This window comes from Manis pentadactyla, chromosome 16 (assembly GCF_030020395.1).
Source record: "Manis pentadactyla isolate mManPen7 chromosome 16, mManPen7.hap1, whole genome shotgun sequence".
NCBI classification, from domain to species: Eukaryota; Metazoa; Chordata; class Mammalia; order Pholidota; family Manidae; genus Manis; species Manis pentadactyla.
The window spans coordinates 54,940,864-54,960,376 of record NC_080034.1 but is presented as its reverse complement, the minus strand read 5'-3'; the positions used below and the strand labels follow the sequence as shown (position 1 = coordinate 54,960,376).

General features: G+C 40.6%; 1 protein-coding gene and 1 long non-coding RNA gene across 2 annotated transcripts in view; one reads left to right on the top strand and one right to left on the bottom strand.

Moving 5' to 3' along the window:
- Positions 1-1,713: 1,713 nt before the first annotated feature.
- LOC130681261 (uncharacterized) lies at positions 1,714-5,789 on the top strand. Its single transcript, XM_057493895.1, has 3 exons — positions 1,714-1,893; positions 3,267-4,188; positions 4,765-5,789. Exons 1-3 carry the CDS (start codon positions 1,714-1,716, stop codon positions 5,718-5,720), a joined length of 2,058 nt encoding a protein of 685 aa, XP_057349878.1. The 3' UTR covers positions 5,721-5,789.
- A 1,630-nt stretch (positions 5,790-7,419) lies between these two features.
- Positions 7,420-19,513, bottom strand: part of LOC130681326 (uncharacterized) — a 92,030-nt gene continuing 79,936 nt past the window's right edge. The window contains exons 2-3 of the long non-coding RNA XR_008994381.1: positions 8,323-8,426; positions 7,420-7,841 (exon numbers count right to left, since the gene is read on the bottom strand). This is a non-coding gene — a long non-coding RNA (uncharacterized LOC130681326). The remainder of the gene's footprint in view (positions 7,842-8,322; positions 8,427-19,513) is intronic.

Sequence of the window (19,513 nt, the reverse complement as noted above, 5' to 3'; positions counted from 1 at the left end):
GTGTTTTGTGAATAAAAGGATAGATAATATGGGCATAATAATGGTTGTGAACAACAAACGTCAACTGTATATCCAGTTCTGTTAGTGAAAAATGCTTTTATCTGCTCTATTTCTCATTATGTCAAGAATAAAAAAGGTATCTAATTAGTGTTATCAAAACCAAATAAAGCTTGAACATGTAGATGGGTTAAACATCACTAGAGGCAACCCAACTCATCTCCCTTTTTTAAAGGTATCATTGATATACAATCTTATGAAGGTTTCACATGAGCAACGTTGTGGTTACTACATTAACCCATATTATCAAGTCCCTCCACATAGCCTATTGCAGTTGTAAGAATGAGAATAAGTTAGCATAAGAGTAGCCATCTTAAGGGCCTAGAAGCAGTTTTCTGAAGTTGTGACTTAAAAGAGAAAAAAAAACTGGAACTGAGTAAGGCCTTGGAAAACAAGTTAATCATGAACACCGGGATGGGGGCAGCTGTGGCCTTCGGTCAGCTAACCTTGGTCAGTTAATCCTACATACCAAGCTTATCGTGCAGAACCTCCCTAACAATTGAAGAGTGGTCTTATCTTGCTCTCGCTTAACCCCAGGATGTATGTCTTGCAAAGATAATGTGCAGCTGTGGAAAATTACTAAGAGTTAAGTGTTTTGAAAATGCCATATAAACCCTTGGTTTTGAGTGCTCGGGGTCCTTGTTGAGACCCGCTGCGTCGGGCTAACTTGGACCCCAGCTAGCTGGTTCCTGAATAAATTCCTCTTGCTTGTTGCATCAAGAGACGCCTTTCGTGAGTGATTTGGGGTGGCGTCCTCCTCTGGGAGAATCCAACATTTGGGGGCTCTTCCGGGATCTGCGCTCACCCCGCTTCACTCCCGAAGTCGCTCTTGGAGGAAGAGGTAAGATTAGTGGCACCTTGGGTTGTCTGTGTTCTGTTTTCTGTTTTTCAGTGAGACCGGTCAGAATTCTGAAAGGGTACCCGTGGTCTGGCAGCCGTCCCGGTCCCGTAAGGGGTCGCGACTGCGGTCGGTAGACGTACTAGGAGCACCGCAGGCTGCAACCCTGGGGGACGCCTCGGGGAGGTTGGGGGGCCAGGGACGCCTGGTAGCCTCCTGTCTGTTTTTCCGGCAAAGTGAACCTGATGAGATAGGATTGATTTTTGGGCGCCGAGAGTATCAGCCCTCTGATTCCTTTCGGTTTCTGTTTGAGACTCTGAGGAGAACTAAACGCGGCCGCTGTGTGTCTAATTTGTGTGTGTCTTTGTTTTTTGTGTCTTTTACGTGTCTAATTATTGTTATACTGACAATGGGACAGGCAGTGACGACCCCCCTTAGCCTGATGTTAGATCATTGGACGGAAGTCAGAGCGAGGGCACATAACTTGTCAGTAGAAGTGAAAAAGAGACCTTGGCAGACTTTCTGTACCTCCGAATGGCCCACCTTCAATGTTGGGTGGCCCTTGGAGGGGACTTTTGATCTCCCCACTTTATTAGCAGTAAAAGCTGTTGTCTTCCAGGATTCGTCTCAAGGACACCCGGATCAGCAACCCTACATTGTAGTCTGGCAAGAGTTGGTGGAGAACCCCCCACCCTGGGTAAAGCCCTGGGTACAAAAGAAAATGGGCCCTCGAGTTTTAACTGCCCAGACTCAACCTCAGAAAAAGGAAAAAGAAACTACCAAAGTTTACCCCGATACTCAAGATTTGCTTATGGTTGATGATCCCCCTCCCCCTCCTTACCCTCCCGCCCCTACAGCACCCCCGGTGCCCCCAGCCCCGGCACTCCCAGCACCGCCAGCCCCGGCACCCTCAGTCCCTGATGCTGAGGCAGTGGGGCCGGCTCCAGGACCTGCCCAGGGAACTTGGCGCCGCCGAGGGGCCACCTTGGACCCACCGGGTATTTTTCCTCTCCGGTCTTATGGAGTTCCCATCCTTGGGGAAGAAGGGGACCCGCCTTTCCAACCTCTGCAATATTGGCCCTTCTCCTCTGCTGATTTGTATAATTGGAAACCGCAGAAACTAACTGGTCTGGTAGAGTCCCTGATGTTTTCCCACCAGCCCACCTGGGATGACTGTCAGCAGCTTTTGCAGGTGCTCTTCACCACGGAAGAGAGAGAGAGGATTCTCCTGGAGGCACGAAGGAATGTGCCTGGAACCGACGGGCGACCTTCGCAACTCCCTCATGACATAGAGAGGGGGTTCCCGTTGACTAGACCCAACTGGGACTTTAATTCTCCAGAAGGTAGGGAGCGACTAACCATCTATCGTCAGGCTCTGGTGGCAGGTCTCCGTGGGGCTGCAAGACGCCCCACCAATTTGGCCAAGGTAAGAGAGGTCAGCCAGGGAGCCACTGAAGCACCCGCAGTATTCTTAGAGCGCCTGATAGAAGCCTTCAGGCGGTATACTCCCTTTGATCCCACTTCTGAGGGGCATAGTGCTTCAGTGGCCCTTGCTTTTATTGGACAGTCGGCACCCGACATTAGAAAAAAACTTCAGAGATTGGAAGGCTTACAGGATTTGTCGCTGAGGGATTTGGTGAAAGAAGCAGAGAAAGTTTATCATAAGAGAGAGACTGAGGAAGAGAAGGAGTTAAGGAAGGAAAAGGAAAGGGAAAGTAAAGAAGAAAAGAGGGATAGGAAGTATGAGAGAAATTTAACAAAGATTTTGGCCGCAGTAGTAGAAAGTAAGGGACGCCCGCCCTCTAGTGGTAGAACTAGTAAGGCAGGGTCCCTGGGCAACTGACCTCCTTTGGATAAAGATCAGTGTGCGTACTGCAAGGAGAAGGGGCATTGGGTGAAAGAATGCCCTAAGAAACCACCGCGGGGACCTCCGAAGAAGGTGTTGTCTCTGCTAGAAGATGAGGATTAGGGAAGACGGGGCTCGGAGCCCCTCCCCGAGCCTAGGATAACTCTGAAGGTGGAGGGGCAACCCGTTGAGTTTCTGGTAGATACCGGTGCTCAACATTCAGTACTGACCCAAGCTAGAGGCCCCCTTTCTAGCAAAAAGTCTTGGGTGTTTGGGGCCACGGGTCAGAGACAATATGCATGGACTACCCAAAGAACAGTGGACTTAGGAGTGGGACAATTAAACCACTCATTCCTTGTTATACCGGAATGCCCTACACCCTTGTTAGGAAGAGACATCTTGACCAAAGTCAGGGCCCAAATATCCTTTCGGGCTGAAGATACCCGAGTGACTGATAGAGAGAAGAAACCTTTGGGCCTAAGTATTCTGTCCATAAGATAAGAAGGCAAGTACCGCCTTTTTAAGGAACCAGAACCCTCCCGAGTTAATCAAAGGTGGCTTACTGAAGCCCGGAAGCAGACTGTGACGCAGATCCCGGTCCCTACTACTCCGCGCCAAGTCCGCGAATTTCTGGGAACAGCAGGGTTCTGTAGATTATGGATACCCGGATATGCCACCTTAGCCGCCCCCCTGTACCCCCTAACCAAAGGGGCAGCCCCATTTGTTTGGGGACCTGAACAGCAACAGGCCTTTGATGAGATCAAGAAGGCCCTCCTGTCGGCACCCGCTCTGGCCTTGCCAGACGTGACTAAGCCGTTCGTCCTTTTTGTGGATGAACGGAGTGGAGTGGCTCAGGGAGTGTTGACCCAGCAATGGGGACCTTGGAAGAGACCTGTCGCCTATTTGTCAAAAAAATTAGACCCAGTAAGTAGCGGATGGCCTGCCTGTTTGAGAGTAGTGGTGGCCGTGGCCCTCCTAGTTAAAGATTCTGACAAGCTGACACTGGGACAGAAACTTACTGTGGTTGCTCCGCATGCGTTGGAGAGTGTAATTCGGCAGCCACCCGAGAGATGGATGTCGAATGCCAGAATGACTCACTACCAAACCTTACTCCTGAATCGTGATCGTGTGGAGTTTGCCCCCCCTGCCATTCTAAACCCGGCCACTCTGCTTCCCGATTCAGGGAAGGAAGTGCTTCATACCTGCCAGGAAATCCTGGCTGAGGAGACAGGCACCCGCCAGGACTTGCAAGATCAGCCCTTAGGAGGACCGGGACTCCTGACTTGGTATACGGACGGGAGCAGTTACATCATGGATGGTAAGAGAATGGCTGGAGCTGCAGTAGTAGATGATGACCGGATTATATGGGCCAGTGGACTCCCAACGGGCACCTCTGCACAGCGAGCAGAACTCATCGCCCTGACTCAGGCCCTAAGGATGGCAGAAGGTAAGAGACTTAACGTCTACACTGACAGCAGATACGCCTTTGCCACTGCTCATATACACAGGGCTATTTATAGACAGAGAGGGCTGTTAACTTCTGCCGGGAAAAATGTTAAAAACAAACAAGAGATTTTAGATTTGCTAGAAGCCATCCATAGGCCTAAGGAAGTAGCAATAATACATTGCCCTGGACATCAGAAAGATGACTCTCCAATAGCTCGAGGAAACCAGAGGGCAGACCAAGCCGCAAAGCAAGCGGCTCAGGGAATGAACATTTTGCCCCTCCAAGTGTGTCCGGAAGCCACCCACATTAAGAGCTTCCAGTATACACCTGAAGATCTCGTTTGTATAAACAAATTAGGGTTCAAAAATTTCTCGCCCCAAGAGATATACAAGTCTGAAGAAGGGAAAGTTGTCCTGCCCCAGAGAGAAGCAGAGGAATACTTAAGGCAATTACATCAATTGACACATCTGGGAGCAAAAAATCTAAAAACCTTGGTTCGAGACTCCCCTTATCATGTTATTGGATTAGGAAAATTGGCTGACGAGGTTGTAAAAAATTGTGTACCCTGTCAATTAGTAAACGTGAGCAAAAATCAAGCAATATCTGGAAAAAGACTTCGAGGAGATCGCCCAGGAGCTTATTGGGAAGTTGACTTCACTGAAATTAAGCCTGCTAAGTATGGATATAAGTACCTTCTAGTTTTCCTAGACACATTTTCAGGATGGACAGAGGCGTTCCCCACAAAAACTGAGACAGCCCAGACGGTGTCTAAAAAGATCCTTGAAGAGATATTTCCCAGATTTGGGATCCCAAAGGTAATCGGCTCCGACAACGGCCCTGCCTTTGTTGCCCAGGTAAGTCAGGGATTGGCCAAGATCCTGGGGACGGATTGGAAATTGCATTGTGCATACAGGCCCCAGAGCTCAGGACAGGTAGAAAGGATGAACAGAACTCTAAAAAAGACCTTGACTAAATTGTCCATAGAGACTGGCTTATGTGATTGGTTAGTCCTCCTTCCCTTTGCCCTGTTTAGAGTCAAGAACACTCCCGGCTGCTTTGGACTAACGCCTTTTGAAATAATGTTTGGGGCCCCGGCCCCGCTTCAGTCAGCACATCTTCATACATTCCCTGAGTGTGCAACTAATAAGTTTTTGCTTGAAAGGTTACGAGCCTTGGAGGCTGTGCAGAAAGAGGTGTGGGCCTCCATCAAGGAAGCCTATCGGCCAGAGGACCTCTCAGTGCCTCACCAGTTCCAGGTGGGGGACCCCGTCTACGTGAGAAGGCACCGGACAGGAAACCTCGAGCCACGGTGGAAGGGATCTTTCATCGTCCTCCTGACTACTCCCACAGCTGTGAAAGTAGACGGCGTCTCTTCCTGGATACACGCTTCACATCTAAAGAAGGCACCCCCGTCGGACTCGGACTGGCGAGTAACTCGGACTGATAATCCTCTTAAGCTTCTCTTGTGTAAAAGGAACTATGTTGTTAGTAATTCTAATGCTCCTGCTGTTTCCAACCCCCCAGAGCCTTAATCCTCATGTCCCTTATCTGCTTACCTGGAAAGTAGGAAATGGGCAGACCCAAGAAGAGTATAATCACACCACCCATATTGCCCCTTTGGGAACTTGGTTCCCGGACTTATATTTTAATTTAGATAAAGTAGCTGACATAGACGGGATGGAAAGAGGAGACTGGCGGAAAAAGCAACGCCGAGTCTCTGTAAGTAAGAATAGATTTTATGCATGCCCAGGGTTTCGAACGGGAGCAGAAAGGCAGAAGTGTAGAGGAATTGAGTCCCTCTACTGTGCACAGTGGAGCTGTGTCACTTCCAATGACGGAGAAAAAAAAATGGGATGTGAGCCCGCAGCTTATCCACCTTTCCTTTGTTAGACCATGCACTCGAGTGAAGTACAGCCCCAATTGTAACTTACTTAGACTCAAATTTACAGAACAGGGAAAGAAAGACCCCCGATGGGGAACAGGAGGGTTGACTTGGGGACTGTATCTCCACCAGACACCCCCGAGTAGTATCCTTCTACGAGTGCGACTCAGCGTCCAGGCCCTCCCAGCCGCTCCGATAGGACCTAATACTGTCCTACGAGATCAGCTGCGTCTTCCAACCCCTACTCCAAAGCAGTATCCCATCATTATGACTACTCACCCCCAGCCCTCCGTATCCCCTCCTAACCAGGTGGTTCCTTTTATTGGTACCGGACAGCGCCTCCTCAACCTCGTCGAGGGGGCGTTCTTAGTTCTGAATGTCTCCAACCCTAAAGTTACCGAATCCTGTTGGTTATGTTTTTCTTCTAGACCTCCTTATTATGAAGGGTTGGGACTGTCAGGTAGTTTCAATAATACAACTCTGATATCCACTTTAGCCGGACCCTTGCTCATTCTTGTTCTGCTTCTTACTTTTGTCCCTGTGTTTTGAACCAGCTAATATCTTTTGTTAGAGAGAGAGTAAGTGCTGTTCAAGTACTAATGCTAAGACAACAGTATCACTCGCTCACACATCGAGAAGAAACAAACATTCCATGATTGGAATGCCCCAAAAAGAGAAGTGGGGAATGTAAGAATGAGAATAAGTTAGCATAAGAGTAGCCATCTTAAGGGCCTAGAAGCAGTTTTCTGAAGTTGTGACTTAAAAGAGAAAAGAAAAACAAAACTGGAACTGAGTAAGGCCTTGGAAAACAAGTTAATCATGAACACCAGGATGGGGGCAGCTGTGGCCTTCGGTCAGCTAACCTTGGTCAGTTAATCCTACATACCAAGCTTATCGTGCAGAACCTCCCTAACAATTGAAGAGCGGTCTTATCTTGCTCTCGCTTAACCCCAGGATGTATGTCTTGCAAAGATAATGTGCAGCTGTGGAAAATTACTAAGAGTTAAGTGTTTTGAAAATGCCATATAAACCCTTGGTTTTGAGTGCTTGGGGTCCTTGTTGAGACCCGCTGCGTTGGGCTGACACTTGTACCCCAGCTAGCTGGTCTCTAAATAAATTCCTCTTGCTTATTGCATCAAGAGACGCCTTCTGTGAGTGATTTGGGGTGGCGCTCTCCTCTGGGAAAAATCCAACAAAATAGGACTGAAAACAAAAAGTAAGATGCGAAGATAATACTTATTTAAATGCTGATCCCATCTGCCATACTTGAAACTAAGGGATATTTTAGAGCCTCATTTATTCATAACCCAAAACTGGAAACAATTCTAATGTGCACCGTACTAGAATAATGTGGCATATTTCACATATGATAGACAAAGGAAAAGAATGATCTGCTGCTCTAAGACACACTGTACGATCTCATCAGCTGAAGCTCCGGAATACTCAAAACCAGTCAATGTTAAAGTGAGCCAGGATACTGGTCTCCTCAGAGGAGGGGGTTACAAGAAGGGCCAAAGGCAGGCCTGGAGTGCTAGCAATGTCCTCCCTGATCTGACTGGCAGGGTACATTGTGTCAAGATGCATCAAGATGAATACTTGTGCACTTTCTGCACATTATGTCTCAATGTCTTAATAGAAAGCATTTCATAAGTATGAGCAGCTCTTTACCTCATTTTTCTGCTCTAAGGGCTGAAAATTCACTCTTCTCCAAAATAATCATGTATTTTTACACATTAGCAATCTGAGACATTACTTGCTGAAGAGTGATTTCCTAGAAAAAGAACAAAACGTATGACCTAGTCCAGCCAAGGAGGGCCCCCTCCCACTGCCCCTACCTACGATCAGCTTAATGAGAAATTAGAAGGCTGTGGGCATGAGAAAAGAGGTTCAGCAAGGTCATCCTCTTTTCCAAGGAAAAGAATAAAATCTCAAGTCCAGTGTCACTGTCCAGTGGATCACAGCTGAAAGGGTGGCAGTCTGAGGGCCAGTAGCTCAAAAACACACTGCTGTAATCCTGGCCACACCTCTATTTCATTAAGTAGGATTGACTAGTGTTTTTAGTTTCCAGGCCGAGTAAGTTTTCAAGCATAAGGACTCTACAATAGTTGGCTAAACAGCTTTGAATAAATATTTCTTATGCCACTGTAACCATTTGCTTCCCAACTATGGTTAAAATTACATGTTTTTCAAAAGCAAACTATATCAGAAATAGCATTCCGCCTTTAGATTTAAAATTTGCTCAATGCTCTGACCTCCTGCACCTTGGCGACCATGTCTTTGTACATGATGTTCATGTTGGCCTCCACGGTCTTGACCAATGCAGAAACAATGGTTTCTGCTTGTTGAGTAGTAAACTCTAAGTGAACACACAGAGACAATTACACTCAGGAAACTGTCAGGAAAAAAATCCCTTTATAGAAAGGTAGAAAATGTGAATGTACACATCTGGGTGAATGTCTGACATCAGAAGCAGGTGGAAAGCCTAGTGCAGTGGGAAGGTGAGGAGACGAGACTCACAGGTTGACGTGTCTGTCACATCTGAGCTCATTTCCTCATGTAAAGTGTGGTTGAGCTGACTGATCGCTAATGTCCTACCAAGCTGTCAAAAATCCTATTTTCAGAGACTGTCTAACGATATAGGGAATGCCTGCAATTCAAGGTCAGGGGAAAAGAAGTAAGACTGAATATTATGGATACAACTTACTGCTTTTGTAATCTAACAAAGACTCTAGGTAATTTTTACTTTTTTCGAAGTGAGTTAATTTTTTATAATGGCTATGACTTCCTTAATTTTAAAATGTGTATGTTAGTAAAAAATAATTCACTTAAGTGGGAAAGTGCAATTATTTTATATCCAGCAAAAATCAGTCAAATTATGAATTATATGAATAGTAATTTAGCTGTTAGCTTATTTACTGTTAAGAGACAAAGTCAGTTCTTTTGGTTTTCTTCCATAGTTATCTTTAGTTACTAGTGAGGGGACCCAGATTAGAAAAAATATATTCTTCTATACTCAATAAATATTGCTGAATTGAATTATATAAAGATTCAACAGTGTTGCTATATCTAATAACTTTAGGTAGAAACTTACATTTCACACTGGAAATTCTAATGAAATGCCTAAAACTAAATCCCTGGAAAGTAATTCTATTAAATACTTCTATTTGTAAGAACGTCAGAAGAATCTGTTGATTCTTTAATTTGTGTGAATAAAATTATAACCAACACATTGGGTAATAAGCATAGGGCTATAACTAGAAAAAAACAATGACAGAGCCACCATCCAAAAGACAAACAACAACAAATGTTGGCAAGGGAGAAAGGGGAACCCTCGTACACTGCTGGTGGGAATGTAACTTAGTTTAACCATTGTGGAAAGCAGTATGGAGGTTCCTCAAAAAGCTCAAAATAGAAATACCATTTGACCCAGGAATCCCACTTCTAGGAATTTAGAACTAAATTGTAAAAAGAAAGGAAAAAGGCTCACAAACTCATGGAGGCTTAACAACATGCTCCTAAATAATCAACAGATCAATGACCAATTTAAAATAGTGACCAAGCAATATATGGAAACAAATGACAACAACAACAGAAATCCCCAATTTTTGTGGGACACAGTGAAAGCAGTCTTGAGAAAAGTATATAGCGATCCAGGCATATTTAAAGAAGGAAGAACAAACCCAAATGAATAGTCTAACATCACAATTATCAAAATTGGAAAAAGAAGAACAAATGAGGCCTAAAGTCAGCAGAAGGAGGGACATAATAAACATCAGGGAAGAAATAAATAAAATTGAGAAGAATAAACAATAGAAAAAAATTAATGAAACAAAGAGCTGGTTCTTTGAGAAATAAACAAAATAGATAAGCCTCTAGCCAGACTTATTAAGAGAAAAAGAGAATCAACACACATCAACAGAATCAGAAATGAGAAAAGAAAAATCATGGCAGAACCCACAGAAATACAAAGAAAAACTAGAGAATACTATGAAAACCTATATGCTAACAAGCTGGAAAACCTAGAAGAAATGGACAACTTCCTAGAAAAATACAACCTTCCAAGACTGACCAAGGAAGAAACACAAAATTTAAACAAACCTATTACGAGCAAAGAAATTGAAGCGGTAATCAAAAAATTACCCAAGAACAAAACCCCTGGGCCAGTTGGATTTACCTCAGAATTTTATCAGACATATAGAAAAGACATAATACCCATTCTCCTTAAATTTTTCCAAAAAATAGAAGAGGAGGGAATACTCCCAAACTCATTCTGTGAAGCCAACATCACCCTAACAACAAAACCAGGCAAAGACCCCACCATAAAAGAAAAGAACAGACGAATATCCCTGATGAACGTAGATGCAAAAATACTCAACAAAATATTAGCAAACTGAATTCAAAAATACATCAAAAGGACAATACACCATGACCAAGTGGGATTCATTCCAGGGATTCAAGGATGGTACAACATTCGAAAATCCATCAACATCATCCAACACATCAACAAAAAGAAGGACAAAAACCACATGATTGGGGTGTAGCCAAGATGGTGGCGTGAGTAGAGCAGTGGAACTCCCCTCCCAAAACCACATATATTTTTGAAAATACAACAAAGTCAACTCTTCCTAAAAGAGAGACCAGAAGACACAGGACAACAACCAGACTACATCCAAACCTGCGAGAACCCAGTGCCTCATGAAGGGGGTAAGATACAAGTTGCAGCCCGGCAGGACCCAAGTGCCCCTCACTCCAACTCCTGGTGGGATGAGAGGAGTCGGCATGGGGAGGGAGAGGGAGCCCAGGACTGCTAATCACCCAGCCCCAGACATCCACACCGGAGTGCAGACACAGTGCATGCGTGGGGTCCTGGATACTAGGGAAACAGGAAAGTAAGACCTGTGAGCGGGTCCCTGCAGCCAGCGCCCTGGTGACAAAGAAAAGCGAGTGCTTTTTGGAAGTCTTAAAGGGACAGGGACCCCATAGCCATACGGAAGCATCCCGGGACACTTAGTCCAGCAGCAGGGAACTCTGGGCACCCTAAACCCCTGGATAGCAGGGCAGCTCAGAGGCCACTCATTGAGATAAACAGCCTCCCACCTGTTCCCCCTCTGATGTGGCTCCGCCATATTGGAGCAGCAGCCTGAGGCAGGCCACACCCAGAGCAACAGCAGAGATAAACTCCATAGTGGCTGGGCAAGAATCAGAAGCCCCGTCTGCATGAAGCTGCCCAGCACAAGCCACTAGAGGTTGCTGTTCTCCTAGGAGAGGAAGGCCACAAACCAATAAGAAGGGAAGTTTTTCCAGCCGTCACTCGTGCCAACTCTGCAAACTATCTGTATCGCCATGAAAAGGCAAAATTTGAGGCAGACAAAGATTACAGAGACAACACCTGAGAAGGAGACAGACCTAACCAGTCCTCCTGAAAAAGAATTCAAAATAAAAATCATAAACATGGTGACAGAGATGCAGAGAAATATACAAGAGCTAAGGGATAAAGTCTGGAGGGAGATTACAGATGTCAGGAAGGAGATTACAGAAGTGAAACAAACTCTGGAAGGATTTATAAGCAGAATGGATAAGATGCAAGAGGCCATTGATAGAATAGAAACCAGAGAACAGGAACGCATAGAAGCTGACACACAGAGAGATAAAAGGATCTCCAGGAATGAAACAATACTAAGAGAACTGTGTGACCAATCCAAAAGGAACAATATCTGCATTATAGGGGAACCAGAAGAAGAAGAGAGAGAAAAAGGGATAGAAAGTGTCTTTGAAGAAATAATTGCTGAAAACTTCCCCAAACTGGGGGAGGAAATAATTGAACACACCATGGAAATACACAGAACTCCCAACAGAAAGGACCCAAGAAGGACAACACCAAGACACATAATAATTAAAACGGCAAAGATCAAGGACAAGGACAGAGTTTTAAAGGCAGCTAGAGGGAGGAAAAAGGTCACCTATAAAGGAAAACCCATCAGGCTATCACCAGACTTCTCAACAGAAACCTTACAGGCCAGAAGAGAATGGCATGATATATTTAATGCAATGAAACAGAAGGGCCTTGAACCAAGGATACTGTATCCAGCATGATTATCATTTAAATATGAAGGAGGGATTAAACAATTCCCAGACAAGCAAAAGTTGAGGGAATTTGCCTCCCACAAACCACCTCTACAGGGTATTCTAGAGGGACTATTCTAGATGGGAGCACTTCTAAGACTAAACAGATGTCACCAGAGAAAATAAAATCACAGCAATGAAAGCAGATGAAACAAATACTAACTAAAGGCAAAAAATAAAATCAACTACCCACTAAAAGCAGTTAAAGGAAACATGAAAGAGCACAGAATAAAACAATCAACATATAAAGAATGGAGGAGGAGGAATAAGAAGGGAGAGAAGAAAAGAATCTCCGGACAGTGTATATAATAGCTCGATAAGTGAGCTAATTTAAGCAGTAAGATACTAAAGAAGCCAACCTTGAGCCTTTGGTAACCATGAATCTAAAGCCTGCAATGGCAATAAGTACATATCTTTCAATAGTCACCCTAAATTTAAATGGACTGAATGCACCAATCAAAAGACACAGAGTAATAGAATGGATAAAAAAGCAAGACCCATCTATATGCTGCTTACAAGAAACTCACCTCAAACCCAAAGACATGCACAGACTAAAAGTCAAGGGATGGAAAAACATATTTCAGGCAAACAACAGAGAGAAGAAAGCAGGGGTTGCAGTACTAGTATCAGACAAAATATACTTCAAAACAAAGAAAGTAACAAGAGAGAAAGAAGGACATTACATAATGATAAAGGGCTCAGTCCAACAAGAGGATATAACCATTCTAAATATATATGCACCCAACACAGGAGCACCAGCATATGTGAAACAAATACTAACAGAACTAAAGGGGGAAATAGAATGCAATGCATTCATTTTAGGAGACTTCAACACACCACTCACTCCAAAGGATAGATCCTTTGGGCAGAAAATAAGTAAGGACACGGAGGCACTGAGCAACACAATAGAACAGATTGACCTAATAGACATCTATAGAATTCTACATCCAAAAGCAGCAGGATACACATTCTTCTCAAGTGCACATGGAACATTCCCCAGAATAGACCACATACTAGGCCACAAAAAGAGCCTCAGTAAATTCCAAAAGATTGAAATTCTACCAACCAACTTTTCAGACCACAAAGGTATAAAACTAGAAATAAAATCTACAAAAAAAAACAAAAAGGCTCACAAACACATGGAGGCTTAACAACATGCTCCTAAATAATCAATGGATCAATGAACAAATTAAAATAGAGATCAAGGAATATATGGAAACAAATGACAACAACAACACAAAGCCCCAACTTCTGTGGGACACAGTGAAAGCAGTCTTGAGAAAAGTATATAGCGATCCAGGCACACTTAAAGAAGGAAGAACAATCCCAAATGAATAGTCTAACATCACAATTATCGAAACTGGAAGAAGAACAAATGAGGCCTAAAGTCAGCAGAAGGAGGGACATAATAAAAATCAGAGAAGAAATTTAAAAAATTGAGAAGAATAAAACAATAGACAAAATCAATGAAACCAAGAGCTGGTTCTTTGAGAAAATAAACAAAATAGATAAGCCTCTAACCAAACTTATTAAGAGAAAAAGAGAATCAACACACATCAACAGAATCAGAAATAAGAATGGAAAAATCACGACAGACTCCACAGAAATACAAAGAATTATTAAAGACTACTATGAAAACCTATATGCTAACAAGCTGGAAAACCTAGAAGAAATGGACAACTTCCTAGAAAAATACAACCTTCCAAGACTGACCAAGGAAGAAACACAAAAGTTAAACAAACCAATTATGAGCAAAGAAATTGAAACGGTAATTAAAAAACTACCCAAGAACAGAACCCCCGGGCCAGACTGATTTACCTCAGAATTTTATCAGACACACAGAGAAGATATAATACCCATTCTCCTTAAAGTTTTCCAAAAAATAGAAGAGGAGGGAATACTCCCAAACTCATTCTATGAAGCCAACATCACTCTAATACCAAAACCAGGAAAAGACCCCATCAAAAAAGAAAATTACAGACCAATAACCCTGATGAATTTAAATGCAAAAATATTCAATAAAATATTAGCAAACTGAATTCAAAAATATAAAAAGGATCATACACCATGACCAAGTGGGATTCATCCCAGGGATGCAAGGATGTTGCAACATTTGAAAATCCATCAACATCATCCACCACATCAACAAAAAGAAGGACAAAAACCACATGATCATCTCCATAGATGCTGAAAAAGCATTTGACAAAACTCAATCCATTCATGATAAAAACTTTCAACAAAATGGATATAGAGGGCAAGTACCTCAACATAATAAAGGCCATATATGATAAACCCACAGCCACCATCATACTGAACAGCGAGAAGCTGAAAGCTTTTCCTCTGAGATCAGGAACAAGACAGGGATGCCCACTCTCCCCACTGTTGTTTAACATAGTACTGGAGGTCCTAGTCATGGCAATTAGACAAAACAAAGAAATACAAGGAATCCAGATTGGTAAAGAAGTTAAACTGTCACTATTTGCAGATGACATGATATTGTATATAAAAAACCCAAAAGACTCCACTCCAAAACTACTAGAACTGATATCAGAATACAGCAAAATTGCAGGATACAAAATTAACACACAGAAATCTGTGGCTTTCCTGTACACTACAATGAACTAATAGAAAGAGAAATCAGGAAAACAACTCCATTCACAATTGCATCAAAAAGAATAAAATACCTAGGAATAAACCTAACCATGGAAGTGAAAGACCTATACCCTTAAAACTACAAGACACTCTTAAGAGAAATTAAAGAGAACACTAACAAATGGAAACTCATCCCATGCTCCTGGCTTGGAAGAATTAATATCGTCAAAATGGCCATCCTGCCCAAAGCAATATACAGATTTGATGCAATCCCTATCAAATTACCAGCAACATTCTTCAACAAACTGGAACAAATAGTTCAAAAATTCATATGGAAACACCAAAGACCCCGAATAGCCAAAGCAATCCTGAGAAAGAAGAATAAAGTGGAGGGGGATCTCACTCCCCAACTTCAAGCTCTACTACAAAGCCATAGTAATCAAGACAATTTGGTACTGGCACAAATCTTTTAAGCATTAAAAAAAATTAGGTTGTTTATATTTATGTTACTGAATTGTAACAATTCTTTATATATTCTGGATACAAATTTTTTCTCAAAGAAATTTAAAGAAGCCTTAATATTTGAAAATATTTTCTCCCACATTCTGGCTTGCCTTATTTTATTAACATCTTCAGTGAAAAAGGTGATTTTAATTTTGATAAAGTTCCATTTATTTTTTTCTTTTATGATTAGTGTTTGTTGTGTCCTACGAATGAGATCTTTGCTACTTTAAGATTGTGTGTATTTTCTCCTGGAAGTTTTATCTTTGACAATTAAATCTATGAGTTAACATTTCTCTGGTTTGAAATAAGGGTCACATGGATAGCTGGTTGTTCTAGCATCATTTGTTTGAAAAGACTGTCCTTTTGTCATTGAATTACCTTGTTACTTTTGTTGAAAATCAGTTGAACATTTTTATATGTGAGTTAATTTTTAGATTCTCTATCTGTTCCATTGATTTATGTTCCTATCCTTATGCTAGTACTTCACTATCTTAATTTCAGTAGCTATTTAGTAAGATTTAATCTCAGTGCTAAATAATCAAACCTTTTCTTCTAAATTTTTTGGACTATCCCAGGCTCTTTGAGTTTCCATATAAACTTTGACATTTTAAAATCAACTTGTAAATTTCTACAAAACATTGCCTTGTTAAGTCTATAGATAAATTTGGGGACAGTGATATTTTAGCAATATTAAGGCTTCATATTCATGAATAGGCATATTTCTCCATTTATTTATTTAAGTCTTTTTATTTCTCTCTGCTACATTTCAGTTCTCAGTGTATACATCTTTACCATAGGTATTTCATAATTTGCATTGCAAATGATAAAGTTTTTTAAAAATTCACTTTTCAATTGTTTATTATTGGTATGTAGCAATACTATTGAGTCTTCCAATATTGATAAAATCGACATTAATTGACATTAACTGACATTAATTGACATTAATACTAAGTTTAAGGTGTACAATGTGATGATTTGATAGACATATATACTGTGAAATGTTTACCACAGTAAGGTTATTTAACACATCTTTTACATAATTGCCATTTTGTTCTTGTTGTTATGGTGAGAACATTAAAGCTCTACTCTCATAGCCACTTATACTATATATAATACAGTATTATTAATTATGGTCAACCACGCTGTACATTAGATCCCTGGAAGCAATTAATCTTATAACTGGAAGTTTGTACTCTTTGACAATGTTACCTCATTTCCCCCACCCCTCAGTTCCTGACAACCCACCATTATGCTCTTTGTTTCTATGAGTTTGATGTTTTTAGATTTCACATATAAGTGAGATCATACAGTATTTGTCTTTTTTTGTCTGACTTTACTTCATTTAACATAATTCCCTCAGTTCCATTCATGTTGTTGCAAATGGCAGGATATCCTATTTAATGGCTGAGTAATATTCCATTGTATATATATATATACCATATCTTTATCCTTTTATCTGTCAATGGACACTTAGGTTGTTTCCATGTCTTGGCTATTATGAATAATACTTCAATGAACATGGAAGTATAGATATCTCTTTGAGGCAGTGATTTCATCTTCTTCAGATATATACCCATAAAAAGGATTGTTGGATCACATGGTAGATCTATTTTTAATTTTTAGAGAAAACTCCATACTGTTTTACTTAGTTGCTATATCAATTTGCAGTCCCATAAACAGTGTATTAGGGTTACCTTTTCCCCACATCCATGCCAATATTTATCTCTTGTCTTTTGGAAATAGCCATCCTGAAAGGTGTGAAGTGATATTTCATGGTGATTTTGATTTGAATTTATCTGATTATTAGTGAGTTTCTTCATGTACCTGTTGGTCATTTGTATGTCTTCTTTGGAAAAATGTCTATTCAAATCCTCTGCCCATTTTTTAATAGGGTTTTTTTTTTTTTTACTTTTGAGTTGCATGAATTCTTTATATACTTTTGGTCCTAACCTCTTATCAGATATATGGCTTGCAAATATTTTTCCCATTTTCTAGGTTGCCTTTTCATTTTGTTGATTGCTTCTTTTGCTGTGAAGAAGACTTTTAGTTTGATATAGTACCACTTGTTGATATTTGCTTTTGCTTCCTTTGTTTCTGGTGTCATATTCAAAAAAGTCATTGCCAAAATCCTCATCAAGCAGATTCTTTCCTATATTTTCCTCTAGGAGTGTAATGGCTTTGGGTTTTATATTTAAGTCCTTTATCTATTTTGAATTAATTTTTTGTGAATAGTGTTAGATGGGACCCAATTTTATTCCTCTGTATGTGGATATCTAGCCTCCCCAGCACCATTTGTTGAACAGACTATCCCTTCCCTGTTGATATTCTTGTCTCCCATGTCAAGTATTAGACCATATATGTGTTTATTTCTGGGCTGTCTATTCTGTTCCATTAGTCTGTAAGTCAGTTTTTATGTTAATACCATACTGTTTGATTATTATAGCTTTGCAATATAGTTTGAAACCAGGAAGCCTGCCTGCCGCTTTGTTCTTTCTCAAGAGTGCTCTGGGCATTTGGGTTTTTTTGTGGTTCCATATAAATTTTGGGATTTATTTTTCTATTTCTGTGAAAAAATGCCATTGGAATTTTGATAGGAATTGCATTGAATCTACAGGTGGCCTTGAGTGGTATGGACATTTTAATAATATTAAGTCTTCCAATCCTTGCACATGGGATATCTTTCCATTTATTTGTGTCTTCTTCTATTTCCTTCCTCAATGTCTTATAGATTCTGGTGTACAGATCTTTCACTTCTTTGGTTACATTTATCCCTATGTTTTTTATTGGTTTTGATTCTATTGTAAATGGTATTGTTTTATTTCTTTTCCAGATGGAACATTGTTAGTAATGCTATTGATTTTTAAATATTGACCTTGTATCTTGAAACTTTGCTAAATGTACTTATTAGTTCGAGTAATTCCAGTAGCTTTAATATTTTCCTTAGGATTTTCTATGTAGATAATCATGTCTGCAAATTAATAGTTTTTCTTCTTCTTTCTAATCTGTGTGACTTATAATTCTTTTTATTTCCATATTGCATTGGCTATGACTTCCAGTTCAGTGTGGATGGGAGTGGGAGAGTGAACATTCTTACTCTGTTCCTGATCATAGTGGGAAAAGAGTTTTTCACCATTTTATGTTAACTCTAAGTTTTTGTAGTTGCCCTTTGTCAGACTGAAGAATTTCCCCCTTTGCTGAGAGTTTTTATCATGAATAAGTGTTAGATTTTGTCAAATGTTTTTTCTGCATACTTTGAGATGATCATGGTTTATCTCTTTTATTCTTTTAATATGGTGAATTACACTGATTTAAAATGTCAAATTATCCTTCAATTCCTAGATAAACCTCACTTAAACATGATGTATTATCCTTTTAAAATATAGTTTGTTTTCTTTGATAGTATTTTGTTAAGGATCTTGACTCTATAATCATGAAGATTAGCCATAGTTTTATTTTCTTATAATGCCTTTTTTCTTTAGTATGAGGGTAATGCTGGCCTCATAAAATAAGATGGAAATGTTCCTTGTCTCCTATTTTCTGAAAGTATTTGTGTAGAATTGATATTATTTCTTCCCTAAGTATTTGATAGAATTTGTCAGAGAAGGTTTCTAGACCTGGAAATTTATTTGTGTGAATGTTTTTAATTATCATTCCATTTCTTTGGTAGATATAGTTTTATTCATAGCTTTTCTTCTTGTGCCGTTTTTGATAATCTGCACCTTTTAATGAATATGATGATTTATCTAATCTGTCAAATTTATTGGCATATAGTTGTTTCTACTCTTACCTTATTATTCTTTTAATATTTGTAGGAACTATGATGTTCCCCCTTTCATTCCTGATATTGGTACTTTGTGTCTTCTTGGTTAACCTAGTCATACTCATCCATTTCATCAATCTTCTCAAAGAACAAGCTTTTGGTTTCATTGGTTTTTCTCTATTGTTTGCCACTTTCTGTTTCTTTTTACAAGAGAGAAAATTGTAGTCATAGTTTATCCTTTGCCTCAACAGTGAACAATATTAAATATTCCTATTTATGTTAATACTGACTCAAAAACACACAATTAAAAATTATTATGTAACTCTATTTGAAGGCTGAGAAAAATGGAGGAGGGAAGATAGTTTATGAAAATCTTATTTTAATCCTCATAATAGGAAGTCAATGGATTAATCAACAAATAGGCATATCATTTTGAAATGTGAGGTAGATACTCAAAAGAGCTA

Coding starts and splice junctions, on each gene's coding strand:
- LOC130681261 (XM_057493895.1), top strand. CDS start 1,714: ATGATCCCCCTCCCCCTCCTTACCCTCCCGCCCCTACAGCACCCCCGG. Junction 1,894..3,266: donor GGCCACCTTGGACCCACCGG/GTATTTTTCCTC, acceptor CGCCTTTTTAAG/GAACCAGAACCCTCCCGAGT. Junction 4,189..4,764: donor GGCCCTAAGGATGGCAGAAG/GTAAGAGACTTA, acceptor CCTGTCAATTAG/TAAACGTGAGCAAAAATCAA.